This window comes from Aulonocara sp. 'chitande type north' Nkhata Bay, linkage group LG17 (genome assembly GCF_057382095.1).
Source record: "Aulonocara sp. 'chitande type north' Nkhata Bay isolate Kocher_YH1m ecotype deep benthic linkage group LG17, A_spYH_male_GT1.1, whole genome shotgun sequence".
Lineage (NCBI taxonomy): Eukaryota > Metazoa > Chordata > Actinopteri > Cichliformes > Cichlidae > Aulonocara > Aulonocara sp. 'chitande type north' Nkhata Bay.
Window position 1 is genome coordinate 28,335,688 of NC_141360.1, and position 13,697 is coordinate 28,349,384.

At 42.7% G+C, this 13,697-nt stretch overlaps 2 protein-coding genes across 6 annotated transcripts in view; both read left to right on the forward strand.

Annotated features, from left to right (window-relative positions):
• The window catches only part of bltp3b (bridge-like lipid transfer protein family member 3B), a 32,806-nt gene extending 30,847 nt beyond the window's left edge, over window positions 1-1,959 (forward strand). For all 3 annotated transcript variants that reach the window (XM_086268381.1, XM_086268382.1, XM_086268383.1), the window contains one exon: window positions 315-1,959. In XM_086268381.1, the coding sequence (XP_086124507.1) occupies window positions 315-443 (129 nt within the window). In that variant the 3' untranslated portion in view covers window positions 444-1,959. The remainder of the gene's footprint in view (window positions 1-314) is intronic.
• Window positions 1,960-6,487: 4,528 nt separating this feature from the next.
• anks1b (ankyrin repeat and sterile alpha motif domain containing 1B) overlaps window positions 6,488-13,697 on the forward strand; it is a 275,289-nt gene continuing 268,079 nt past the window's right edge. The window contains exon 1 of one of the 3 annotated variants that reach the window (XM_086269113.1): window positions 6,488-7,122. In XM_086269113.1, the coding sequence (XP_086125239.1) occupies window positions 6,992-7,122 (131 nt within the window). In that variant the 5' untranslated portion in view covers window positions 6,488-6,991. The remainder of the gene's footprint in view (window positions 7,123-13,697) is intronic. The other 2 variants (XM_086269110.1, XM_086269111.1) reach the window with 2 other exon arrangements.

Below are 13,697 nucleotides of genomic sequence, written 5' to 3' on the forward strand. Positions count from 1 at the left end.
CGTTGCTTGTTCTTCTTCCTCTTTGTGGTAAAACTTGCTGCAGTCGTTATGTTTTCTGTTCAGCCCAACTTTCCAAAGAAGCAGTATTTCTCTTAAGTTTTCGTATAAGCAGCGATCCCTGGGAGGGTATAATAAGCCTACCGATGAGACACCTGAATGACTTCATACCTGTAGGGAAACTGAGACTGGAATGGTTGGAGCTGGCTGATTAACAGCAACTGAACTGCTGAGAATGTCAGCGGTCAATGAAGGATGAAATGTTCCATATTCTGTATGTGGGGCAGATTGTGATGTTTATTTATTTCTTCTTTCAGATGCTGATCGAAGAGAATGAGTGTTTAAAGGTGGAGCTTTCCCGGGCAAAGATGGCGCTGGCTGAGGCTCAGATGGAGAAGGACTCGCTGCTTCACCGACTGAAGAACCTCAAAGTCAGCACCAGCTAGACCGCCACTCTCGAAGACCCTACAAGTCTCGCAAAATGAGAAGGAAAAGAACATGATTTTTTTTTTAAAACTACAATGGGGGCTCCCTTTTCACGAGCCACCGCGTGACTTCAGACTTATACAAATAAAACAATCCCGAGTCTTTGACGACTCTGAGAAAACGCATTTTTACACACTCGTCATCTGTTTTGTTTTCCACTTTTAATTGCGGACAATTCACACGTTTGCAGCGCTAAGAAGGATAAAATGCGCACCTTTGTGTGTTTGTGTGAGACAGCAAGAGGATGAGATTTCTAACTTTGGTCGTGCCTACAGAAAACCATTCCCAGAAACCTGCTTCTGTTGTTCAAGTTTCAATTAAAAAAAGCATCCCAGCTTTTCGTCAGTGAGCTTCACTCAGACCTGTAGGCATGGGGAAACGCTGAATGTCGTATCTTCAGAGGAATGTCTTACTTTGCACTGCGCTGAAATTCGATTTGTAATCCAGCGCTTTCATATTCAGAGGGGAGCGACGAATCATGTTCCTGCTCGTCCTCGCAGCGTGTACAGTGTATATTGTGCAAGAATGGGAACACATAACTATTTTCTACAGAACTTTGAATGATTTTGCAGTGATTCAGTTGAATGAGTGTATGTCTCAGTCAGAACAAGCATTTCTTTACAAGTAAAGTGTGAATTTCCATGGCTTTGACACCAGTCTGTTCCTCCCCGCCCGCACCCATTCCCATTTATTTTATTTTTTTTAATTATGTGTAAATAGCTCCTTAACATGTGCTGCACTTTTAAAACTGAGGCAATGTAAATACAACAATCAGAACTGTGAGAGAAAAGTTGAGCCGACGAGTAGAGACAGTGGAAATAAACATCCACTCTGAGAAAAGAGGAAAATTAGGGCACCGTAAAGCTGCCTGATTGCTTAAGTGTGTGTGTGTGTGTGTGTGTGTGTGTGTCTTTATGTGAATTTTCTAATCTGCCATCTAATGTAATTTTATTTTATTTTATTTTCCGTGGACGCACAAAGACTATCTGTTCATGTGCCCATGCCTCACGCTTGTGCGGCTACTTTAGGGGGAGTGACTTTTCTAACAGCACATGCTTCGGCACAGCACAAAAGGATAGTTTTTGGTGTCTGTGGATTCGGAACATTAAATCGGTCTGAAGGTGCATTTATTCATTTCAGGATGTTTGTTTTTTTTTTCTTTTTAATTTAAAACAATGTTTTGATTTGTTTGGTTTCCTGAAACACAGCTAGTTGCCTCCACGAATGAGCGATTCAGACTTGAAATTAGATTTTTAACAGAGCTGTCTTCTTAAAGAGGAATGTTTTACTTTACGTCTGCTTTATTTTGGCCCATTTTTCCTAGACTTAGTTTTTTTTCTCCCCCCCCCCCCACCAAAAAAAAAATCTTAAAAAAAGAAAAAATACACACGTAATAATAAGTTGTATTTTTGTCTGTCAAAGCTGCTGAAATACTCACAATAATAAAAGGTATCCGACTGAAAAGGTTTCACTTTTTCTAAGTGTCGGGTGTGAAGTTCTTTGCAGACATCTTTCTCGGCTCATTATGAGACTTCCCGTGCCTACGTCTAAAGCTCATTACTTAAAAATGTGAAACACAAACTGCCATGAACAAACAAAACACACTGACGTTGTTCTTCGGTCTGTGAGCATTTGTTTTGGAAAAAGACAAAAACGCTGAGCTATGTTTTTATAATGGTGAATATGTTGATCTAAAATATTAAGATCAACATATTCACCATTACCTCATTGCTTATTAGTTGCCTATTCATTCTTTATTAAACTCACTATCAATCCCATATTAATTGCTTTCTCTATTTGGCCATTAAATAAGAGTTTTCCTTCATAGAATACAATGTTACCATGCTTTGCTCCGTCTGGGCCTTTTAAGGTGGAGGAACTGTGAGAGTAGATATTTCCTTTAATAGCGCTTAAAAAAAAAAAACGCAGCCTATTTTTATGCAACTAAACTACAAGCATTAAGAGCTCCAATTTCAGTCTCTATGACTGTTTCTGGCTCGATGGTGAAGTTTCTATTTAGTTAATGGCCCAGAGGGTGTGCATAGAACATGATTATGCTTAGTAGGGCATTATAATTGTATGACAACTATGTAATAAACAAATAGAAAATGAGCGCCATAGCACAAAGTTTTACCAAACGTTAACTCCGACTCTTTAACACTGCATTAACCTAGCACTGTTACAGTATGATAGTTTGAATCCAGCAGGGGCAGAAAGATGTTTATATGTACGCGTCTTTGTCTTATCCCTTGTCAAATAGTTGTCGTCTTCAGCTTCAGACTATTGAGGCTCCCTCTTTAGCTACCAAACTTTAAAAGCTGGACTTTAATCACTGTTGGCTAATAAGAGAAAAACCACATTGGCTGATTTAATACTGGAGCTTTATAGTTTCTTTGCTTTCCTGTGAAAACCTAAGAAACTGTCTTTCTAAAATGGGCAGTTTCTCCTGGTCTTTTAGTGCTTCAGCGATTTCTGCTATTTCTACACTTTATCTCAGCCTATACAGGAGCACTACATATTTCATTTTTTTGTATGTGAAAATGTGTTGTTTTTGAAGCACAGCCGTATAGCTCATACATCTACAATTTACACAGCAGCATTGTTGGCCTCCTAAAAATCACCAAGACACCGGTGACCCTTCAAGGGTCAAAGTTAGGTTAACGACTGCCCCTTTTTGATTGATTCTCACACAAATTGAAAAGGCTTTTAACAAAATGTATGTGACTTGATTTGAGAGGTAAATTTATGTAGGTGCTAAAAAAATTTGGCTGGATGAATACAACAGGCACGCTGGTGTCAAACGTATCTAACACATGTTTTGAAAAATAACAAATTAAAAACACAAAAATTCATTCTGACAGCACAACTGCAACATAACTTACTTTTGAAACTTCTATTTGAAAGCTAGATTAATGAACACTTTTAAAACTGCTCATTCATTTGTGTGTGTGTGTGTGTGTGTGTGTGTGTGTGTGTGTGTGTAAGAAATACTGCTAAATATTGAAGCTTGGAGGGTGAAGCTCTTTAAATAAGAGTGCAGCCACTTTGTCGGCTCAAACGTGCTGCACTGAAGCGCTGCAGCAGACCGTTTGGTCTTTGTGAACATAAATGGTCATGACATTTTATGGCTGGAGAAGTGCAGTGAGTCATAGAAGGACATTAAGTGTTCAAGTGTGTGTGTCTAAGAGACAGAAAAGTTCTGCTCTCCTCTGCTGTTTACATACTGCAGCTTAATGTGTCTGTGATGACAGCTACGTCACAGTGCAGACCCATTTATGTAAGCAAAGTTTACACGTTCACTTATATACTGCGTGCGTGTGTGTGTGTGTGTGTGGAGCAGAGTGCAAGGATTGCCAGCTCCATGTGCGGCAGGATTGTGGGAAATAGGATGAACGAGAGAGGCATCAGGTTGAGTCTCGGCTGAGTGCGAAGTGCAAAATCTGTGTCCAACACCCAGTGTGGCTGCAGCTGCCTCTTCACTGTTTCATCCTCTGGTTTTAGTTCAGCGTTGGAGCGATCCTGTGATATTTTATACAATGATAGTGTGCAGGTTTAATAAAAAAACTGAATTATTATAGAAGCATTATAGTATTGCAGAAGAAATGGGTTTTGTTTGGTCTTTTTTAAGAGGAGCATTTCAATTTCAGCTTGTGCCACGCAGTCTATTGTTTTCAGTCATACTAGTGGCACCTCTTATGAGGAAGGAAATGACAGTCTGCTGGTAGGTTCACTACTTTGAACAGATTAATATAGACTCTTCGGCCACTTAGGTACATCAGCTAATTACAGAAAACTGAGGTTGTATTTCATACAGGCTCGCTAAAAGCAGACAATAATAGACTGAAAAACATTCTAAGATCAGAAAGCTAAAGTATTGCCATCGTGTCTTGAATCAACGGTTCAGACTGGTGGTAATTTAATGGTGTGAGGGATACTTTCTCAGCACACTGTGGGCTCCTTAGTACCAACTGTGCATCATTTAAACACCAAAACATACCTGAGTATCTCTTTATGATCAGTGTACCCATCTTCTGAAGGCTGCTTCCAACAGGATGGCACCATGCATGTCACAAAGCTCAGATCATCTCAAACTGGTTTCTTAAACATAACAATGAGTTCACTGTGCTCAAATGGCCTTGACAATCACCAGCTCTCAGTCCAACAGAGCATCTCTGGAAATTCACATCATGCATGTGCAGCAGACAAGTCTGCATCAACTATGGGATCCTATTGTGTTAGTACGGACCAAAATCTCTGAGGAGTGTCTCCAGCAACTTGTTGGGTGGGTGTACCACAAACAATTAAGGCAGCTACAAAGATAAAAAGGGACCCAATCCAATAAGGTGTACCTAATGAAGTGACCAGTGAGAATATCTCATGAAGTAGCACCTGTATTTTCATGAGTTTTTGTTTTTGTTTTTGTAAAAAGCAATTTATGTATGCATTTGGCACCTCAGGGCCACCATACATTTCCACCAGCCTAAGCTTCTACATGTTCACAAAGTAAACAACATGTGATCATGATGACATGTGTTTTTAAATGATTATTTCACATCTGCAGACCTACACATTACTGGGATATGTATGTCACATAAATACTGTATAATCAATAATAGTAGTAACCTGTGCAAGCAGAGGCTTGATCCAGCTCTCTCACTGAGCAGCATCATGTAATCACTAACATGTGGGTGCAAGGATGACAGTAATATCATAAGTCTGTGCGAACAAAGAGCTTGTTTTCCCCCATCGCTGCCGAAATCTGCTATTGCTGACCTGATTTCAGATCAACAGGTGACACTGCAGCTGCAGGTGGAGTGCTTAAAGGCAACATTTGCTTCTAAATTCCAATTTAGCAGGTCCAAGCTTGCACCGACCTGCAGAGTGGGGGCGCAGTGGAGAGGGTGGAGGGAGTCTCAGTTTCCCAGGCTGTCACATCAGCAAACATAAGAGAAAAAAACGACAAATCCCTCCTCTGCATTCACACAAACTCTGCTCTAGCATGACTGCGGGATATTTTAGGAGCTCACCTGCTTCTAAATCTATTCAGCAGTGACGAGAATACACTGTCCGCACAGAGGAGGAGTGCGCATGTGCAAGTGTGCCAGAATAAGTTTGAGGTGTGAGAGCGGCAGCGGCTGCTACTGCCGGTGGCTGCTGCGAGTGTGAACCTAACAAAGGCATAGCCTCCCGTTGGTGCTGTAGCATCGTCATCCACGCCCAGACTGTACAGTAAGTCTGCCAGTCAGGTAACCCGTGGTAACAGAGGAAGCACAGCAGGAGTGCTTTCAAAATAAAGGCTTAGCATCGCATAAGTGATAAGGGACAAAATCTAATTAGATTCTCTTCAGTACAGGAATAGCATAATGATTTTAGCTTATTTTATCTCCAGAGTGTTTATTAGTAAGCACCAGAAGCAAAAAGGATTTGAAAGAAGGCTTCTAATTAACAGCCGATTACCCCAGGGGGACCCAGTACTCCAGGGGGCCATTAAAAAAGTACTAATTTAGCAGTACATGTGTTTGGGAATAAGTGCAGCAGAAGTAAACATGGCTCAGAAATAATAGTGATTATTTGTATAAATGATTAGCCCCAAATGAGTTCTGCTGCTTTGTTTAGGGTGTATAATCATATTGTGCTTTGCTTATATTGAAAGCTAAATAGCAATTTGCTCTCCTAAATACTGTCATAAAGTATCTACCGGGCCTCAAAATAGATCTAAACAAGTCGGTATTTATTCAACCTACCTAACCCGAAATTCTGTCTCCATAATGTAGCTATTGTACCCCATAACAGCAGTTAATCTTCTCGATTTGGAGAAGTTTTTTTGCTGGCTTCCAGCTTTATCTGGATCCAAAACCACTCAAGTGTGAGATGTAGAAGGATTTAGGATGAGAATAAAAAAAGTTGTTTTATTTTGTAAGCAGGAAAAGGAAGCCCAGTGTTTGACGACAGGTGAGTTGACGTTGAGGTTCAGGCGACACAGAAAAGCACCGGGCAGTGCGCTTGGTTCGCAGGAGAGGAGTGCAGCTGGGGGAAGGACAGCTTGTTGTGGCGGCGGATGGAGTTTCACCTCCCGGCTGTTACCGGCAGGAGCGTCAGAGACGAGAAGCGGAGGGGAGTGAGAGTTGGGAGTGAGAAGGAGTTTGTTTTTCCTTTTTGTCCCCCCTCTCTCTTTTAAACCCTGGTTACTCTTCACTTCACACTTCAGGGATTCGCTTCGGTTCTCCCCGCTGCTCCTGATTGCACTGCACCGGGGAGAAGTGCAGTGAAGCGGACCCGTGCATGCCCGTGAACTTAGGAGAGCAGTGCGCGCCAGAGCTGATCTGCAGCATCAGTAACACCTATTTCCACCGTGCAGCAGCAGCAGCAGCATGCAGTGATAGGAATCCTTTCTGATGCTTTCCCACACCAGACAGTGAAGAAAGGTGTCGGGGGTGGGAGGAAAGGAGGCGTATATGGGAGATTTGTTGGATTTCTATTTCCTTGTCGTTGCAAACTTGTGTCCGGGATGGGGAAGGAGCAGGAGCTGCTGGAAGCCGCCCGGACTGGGAATGTCGCCTTGGTGGAGAAATTGTTGAGCGGAAAGAAGGGAATACTGGGGTCAGGCTCCGGCTCCATCCCTCTGCCCAACCTACTAAGGTAAGCAGCCTGCTTGAATTTGCTTCCCATGACCGCAACAATGTCCGGAGGGGCGGGGAACCCCGGAGGGGGGAGTGCTGGAGGGGATTCCACAGGGTGGAGGGGTCCACTCTGTAAAAATTAGGCACATTTTAGCTTCATCTCAGGTCAGTGCACGAGAAATGAGCCAAGAAACCGCAGCTCCAGTCAGCCAGCCCTCCTCTGAGCTGCAGAAAAAGACCTCCGCACTGAACACTGTGTCAGCTGCTCGGTACCACCACAGGGCTTCTCGGAGACAATAGGGGTGTTTAGGGGGCTCTTCGTGTTCGGTTGCAAAACCCTGCTTGACACAGGAGGGGAAGAGGAATGTTATGCAAAGTCCAGAGACCAGCATGTGAAGCAAAGTGCACTTTTAAAGCCACACAAACGAGCATCAGGCCAAATCATAACTAGACACAGCACCCTATTATCCCAGGCAGAATTTGTCAATATGTGACAGTTTAATGGGGAGTCAGCTCCTGTCCTCTGCTGATCCCACGACTGGGTCGAGTGTTTAGAGAGGGCGAGAGAGTTCCACACACTGACAGAATGCAAGTGTTTGTAATTTTCAGTTCAGTCTGTTTTATATATGTTTTTGTGCAGCTATGAGGTATTTCCGGGAAAATATTATTATTGCTAAACTGATGCCGGTGTGGTATTTATATCGCACCATGGCCTTTTATTTTATTTTTTTACATGATGCTGGGAAGGCCTGACAGGCACAGCGTCCAAGTTGGCTTTGAAGCTGCTCTGCAGCATTCATGTGCTTCTTTGTGAGAAGACAAATGGTAAACAAACACTGGATCCTGTAACAAAAGGGGATGTGGATTTCACTCGAACTGGCTGCTTCTTCAAACACGAAGAGGTACGTGAGCGGTGTCAGGAAATGCTGTTTGTTGTCAGGTTAACAGGTGGCACTGTGTTCAGAGGCTCCAGATTTCACCTTGTAACCTTGAATGATGCATAACAGGTAAATTCATTAGTTTCGGTATGCTGGGGCGTGATCACATTGTAGCGTGAAACTACAACCTTTAAATGACCCCCCCCCCCCCCCCCCCCCCCAAAAAAAAAAAAAGGTTTAAATCTCCCTTCCAGAGCAACTGCTGTGGTTATTATTGTCCTCCTCCTGCCCCTGCAGCCGCTCCCTGCTCGCTTTTCGGGCCCAGGCTGAGCCAGGTGATTAGGAGATCAAAGAAGGGGGGCGTTTGGGAAGAGTACAGCCTCAGGCTTCCCGAGCAGAACGTCTCATGACTGGGATAAGGTCGCATGCTTGCAGGGGGAAGACAAACCAGTCCACTACAGGTGTCAGCACCTCTGTCAGGGTCTTAAAGAGTCCTTATTCAAATAGAGACATCGTGATTCAAGTTCTGTTTAATTAGTCAGACGTTAGCTACATTCGAAGACAGCCAGATCTGAAGATTAGTGTCTTCACAACCCAAAGAAATTGGAGAGACAGCCGTGCTTTGAGACATTCAGCCCAAGTGTAAAAGCACAGAGAGGAATCACAGCACATGGTGTCTGTTATGTGCAGTTGGTGATAATTTCTGCAGCCCTTGTTGTGTGAATAATACATGTAATAGAAAAAGAGAGAGAAGCTCCCCGCTGGCTGCAACAAGTTGTGATCAAGACAGGACAGATTTTTGCTTCACTCCTCATTATGATACCTGTGGTCATGTTCTGCATTTAGTTGATCCCATGTATTTGTGTTCTTCTGTTTTTGGATGCTAATTTCCTCTCTGAGATAATAAAGTAACTGACTTTTTGTTTAGGTAGAGGAAGGAGTTGGTGAACCTGTTTGCTCGCTCTTGTTCTTCTTTTTGGTTCATTGGTGGCAAAAGTCTTCTGTAGTAGAGAGCCGGCAAGTGAAACACGAGTGTGTGAGGACAGGAGCCGGCTGACTGAACGTTCACAATTGGAGAGGATGTTGTCTCGTTAGAGTAATCCATCCACACAACCATACATTTATTATCTTCTGCTTATGCAAAGTTGGTTGTAGTAGCTACATGCTATTCCAGTTCATCCTCGGGGATCCCAAAGTGCTCCCATGAAGTGTTAGATGAATTATATAATCTCTTCAGTGAGTTCTGAGGGTGTCTCTCTAGATAGGTGAGGAAAATCTCCAAAGGAAGGCATCAGGGAGGCAACCAGATCAGATGCCCAAACCCTCTCACTGTGATTCTATTCTGAGCTCCCTGCGGATGTCTGCGCTCATCATCTCATCTCTAATGCTGAGCCAAGCAACCAACACAGGAAACTCGTTTCAGCTGATCGTATCTGCAAAAGAGATGTCGCGATACCAGAAATGTAGTCATTATGGATGCCAGTAGAATTACATGATTCTCGATAGCCAATCGGATACTTCAACAAAATGATTACTCAGTGTACTTAAACATAACCTCCATCCATCCTCCTCCTGTCACTTATCCAAGTCTTCTAAACCAGCCATGAGATATAATCTCACCAGCGTGTCCTGGGTCTGCTCCAAGGCCTCCTCTAGGTGAGACATGCCCAGAACACCTCACCTGTGAGGCACCTGCCACCATTCTGGTCAGATGCCCGAATTACCTCAACTGGCTCCTTTCAATGTTGGGGAACGGCAGCTGTACTCTGAGCTCCTTCCGAATGGCCAAGCTCCTCACCTTATCCCTAATGTTGAGCTCGGCCATCCATCAGAAGAAGCTCATTGATCATGTTGAATTAAAACTCCCCTTGAATTCTCAGAAGAGGTCTGGATATTGGGCTTTAAGTTGCTTTGCCAAATTAGGAGTTTTTCCTGCTTTTCACTACCCAGAACTTGTGACCATAGGTGAGAGTTGGGATGTTGTACATTGGTAAATTTAAGACGTTTAACTTGGGATATACCCAATTCACATTACTAATATTTATTTTGGTTGTCGCCACTACACGTCACTGAATTTCATTGACTGATTGATTTGATTTCCATGCTTTCTGGTTAGTGCATCTCTGCTACTCTGTTTCTGTGTGGACTTTCCCTTCGTATGCCCGAAACCCTGTTCATGGTGCTGTGTTATGGATTCTTCGTTTTGTCATATTTAAAAGTAAATTAACATTAGTTTGGACGATGGCGTTTCTTTATCCTGTCTACAAAAAATGTGTGTTGATAAAAGGGATTTAACTAAACAACGACACCCAGTTTATTACTGTCTGTATCTCATCTCTGATGTCCTAGAACTGTACACATTGTTCCGTATCGTGTTTACTTTAAGAATTAGGTTTGGGAGTTTAATTTATCGAAGGGTGAAAAGCCAGATTTTCCACTGAGGGGGTGGGGGTGGTAAGAGGTGGAGTGTTTAGGTCATTACAGCATGAGAAACAAAGCGCAGTAGCTAGAATGAAACATGATTAATTTGAAGGGTGAAGTCGAGGTCAGTCAGATGCATTATGGGTGGAAATACTGTATGTCTACAGGTCATTTTCAGTGAGTTATGTCTGCTGTTACACATACTTGACTTTTATTCAGTCAAGACACAGGCCCCTGAGGAGATGCCTGAAAACTCCCATAGGCTACACACACACAAACACGCAGACACGCACAGATGTGGCAGTCTTGTTAGAGTCATGTGTGTGTGACCAGATGTGTGACACACCTCCTAATAGAGAGCTTTTTGTGCTTTAGCAGGTGAATGAGTCAACAGAGAGGTCATAGTGATCGGAGGAGCGAGTGCAGGCTAATGTTGTGGGAATGATCTCCAAAATCGATGCATACTTTCCCATCTTAAGGCCTCTGAGCCATTCACGGCATTCCTAAGTCATGAGGTTCCTCTGAAAGAATCGCACTAAACCGCCAAGTGGGACACGAACATTAGGCGCACACGTACTGTATAAACACACTAGAGGAGGATGTAGAGAAGGCGATCCTTTGCTGCAGTTTTGTGGCGTGGAGTGCTCCACATGAACACACGTGCACGGTGGAAAATCAATAGTGGATGATCTCATCACTCTTTAATGGGCCACATTCTCATCTAGATGACCCGTACTGTACACGGTGGCTGGTTTGTCTGTGCTGGGAGGGAACAATAAATAATAAAAACCATCCCCGAAACACTTACAGCTGCACGTCCTTGTAATATTTACGTTACATAATGTTGCATAATTTACAGAGAGCCTGTATTAGTGGCACATCAGAGTTTTGTGAATATGAAAAACAGACCTCGGGGATTGGTCATGTCTGGTTGAAAGCTGAGCTGCTTAATCAAATCAGTCCTGGCACTGACACCAAGCCAGTGACTCAGAGTGGCCAATGTCTAATTTTAACAAATGTGCCTCCTCTTTGTGGCAGTTGTTCAGAGAAGACAAAACCTTTTATCATATCCTTTTTTTATATGAAATGCCATGTCCTGGTTTCTGGCTTTTAAACCTATTCTTTGGTGGTTTTTTTTTACCTTACTCATTGTGCATTTTTTTGTTGGACTTGTGACACGCCAGCTTCACTTGTCAGAGTTTGCGCTGGTCCTCATTTCATATATTTCGCTGAAGCTGTGCATTTTTGTCCTGTTGGAGCATTAGCATCTAATCTGATCACGCCACGTATGTAGTTAACGTGTTATTCAATAGTGGTAGACAAACAGCTTCTGTGCGTATCAAATGCCCCAAAGCAGAACTATCTCTAGATAATGGCAATGCTAAGTTCTGAAGGTGGCTTCTTCTTTTTTTGTGGATAGTTCCTTTTTATTCAGTTCAATTTAATAAAACTTTATTGATCCCGAATGTTGGCCCCGAAGGAAATTGGAACTTAAAAAGGAAGAGAAAGCAAAAAATAACTGGTTTAAATACATTTGGCCAATATTTCTAAACAGCAAAACCCCAACTTTTTCCATAAAGCTGATTTTTGGGGGTGAGCAACATAAATTAAAGAGCCGTTTGGAGTATTTTTGAATACAAAAACAAGGCTTCATTATATTATATTATATTATATTATATTGGACTGTCTTCTTTGAAGTAGTAAGATGCTGCATTGTAAATGTTTTATTTAAGCAGGTTGACAGTCTTTATTTTTTAATGAACAAAAAAAAAAAAAAATCAAAATGATAGTGTGTGAGTCCCTGATACTGCTGTGAGGGGATAAAGTATCAGAATGTGTACTTTTACTTCAAGCAGTGTTGCACATGGGCTGATATTAGCACTGAAGATGAATTTGTGATGACATGCTGTTATTGTACACATCATTTTCTTTGTGCGGTGCCTCATAAAGAGAAATGAGGATAAATGCATGCGAGACAGAGTATTGACTCTGATGGGGTGATGGTGATTGAAAGCTGATACGCACAAAGAGAGTGACTCATGATTCGGCAGATGGCGGATGATCCCTCTTCACTCTCGCTCGCTCTAACTCAATAACATTAGGGGAAAGCCCTTCTTGTGTGTGTGTGTGTGTGTGTGTGTGTGTGTGTGTGAGAGAGGGGGGTGGGGGGATAGGTGTGTTTACTTGCCTTCTCCTTAGCAAACAGACACCCCATAAGAGGAGAGAAGTGACTCCCAGAGGGCACACATGCACACACTCCTCCTGTATGGGCTGTCTGTTTTAATTGGCATCCTCACAGGCGGTCTCCCTGGCTTTTATTTTCTGATTCTTTCCCGTGCTTGTGTTGGAGTTTTTAGGCGGATCACTCTTTTTAGCACACAGCATGGGGCTCTGTGTGTGTGTGTGTGTGTCTGTAGCTGTATGACATGTTGTCCAATGAGGATGAAGAGTGAGAAAGAAACCCACAAATCTGTTTATTTTTCTCAAGTTGCTTCACAGCCGCAGCACTTCGGCTCTCTGTTTCAGGAAACGGAAATCACACAACCAAAACCCAAGTGTGGATAGCAGCCCCTTTGTGCTTGGATGTGGCTTTTTGTGAGACTTAAGTGTGTGACATAACCATTATCCTTGCATAATCACTGCTAGCATTCACAGATGTGTGTGTTTGTGTGCGCAGAGCAGTAAGAGTGAGAGCTGATGGAGGAATTGATGAGCTGCATGTGGTGCAGGCGACATGGACTGGTCAAAGGTTAATTCTGGAGAATGCAAGTCATTTAAGGACATAGACACACATGCGCACACACACACAAACATACAGACTCACAACTTAAGAGTATTTGTGTGTCGTTAGTTGTTGTGCATATGGTTTAAGCAGTTGGTTAACATGTCCTAAATATTCATCCAGCCACAGTGAGGCCAACGATTACCAATATATTCACCGGGAGAAACTCCCATCACATGAATGTGTGTGTTGTCATGGAGACCTCAACACCAGGGCTTTGTTCTACATAACATTGACCATGCAACTGCAGGTCTTCAGGGACCTGTAGGTAAATTAAAAAAATGATTTAACAAGTTGAATTTTTAAAGAGGCAAGCCGCTAAATTAGAAAAATAAAATGAGGAGACTCGCTGGACTCTGCCAGTTGCAGATATGATATTGATATATTTATATGGAACTTGGCTTAAGCAGTGCTTGTGCTGATTGGTCTGCTCAGTTTTTTAAATTATTCATAGGTCATATATTGAAAAGCTTGCTGGAAGTCTCTGGACTGTGGAGAGAAGGAGGAATATCC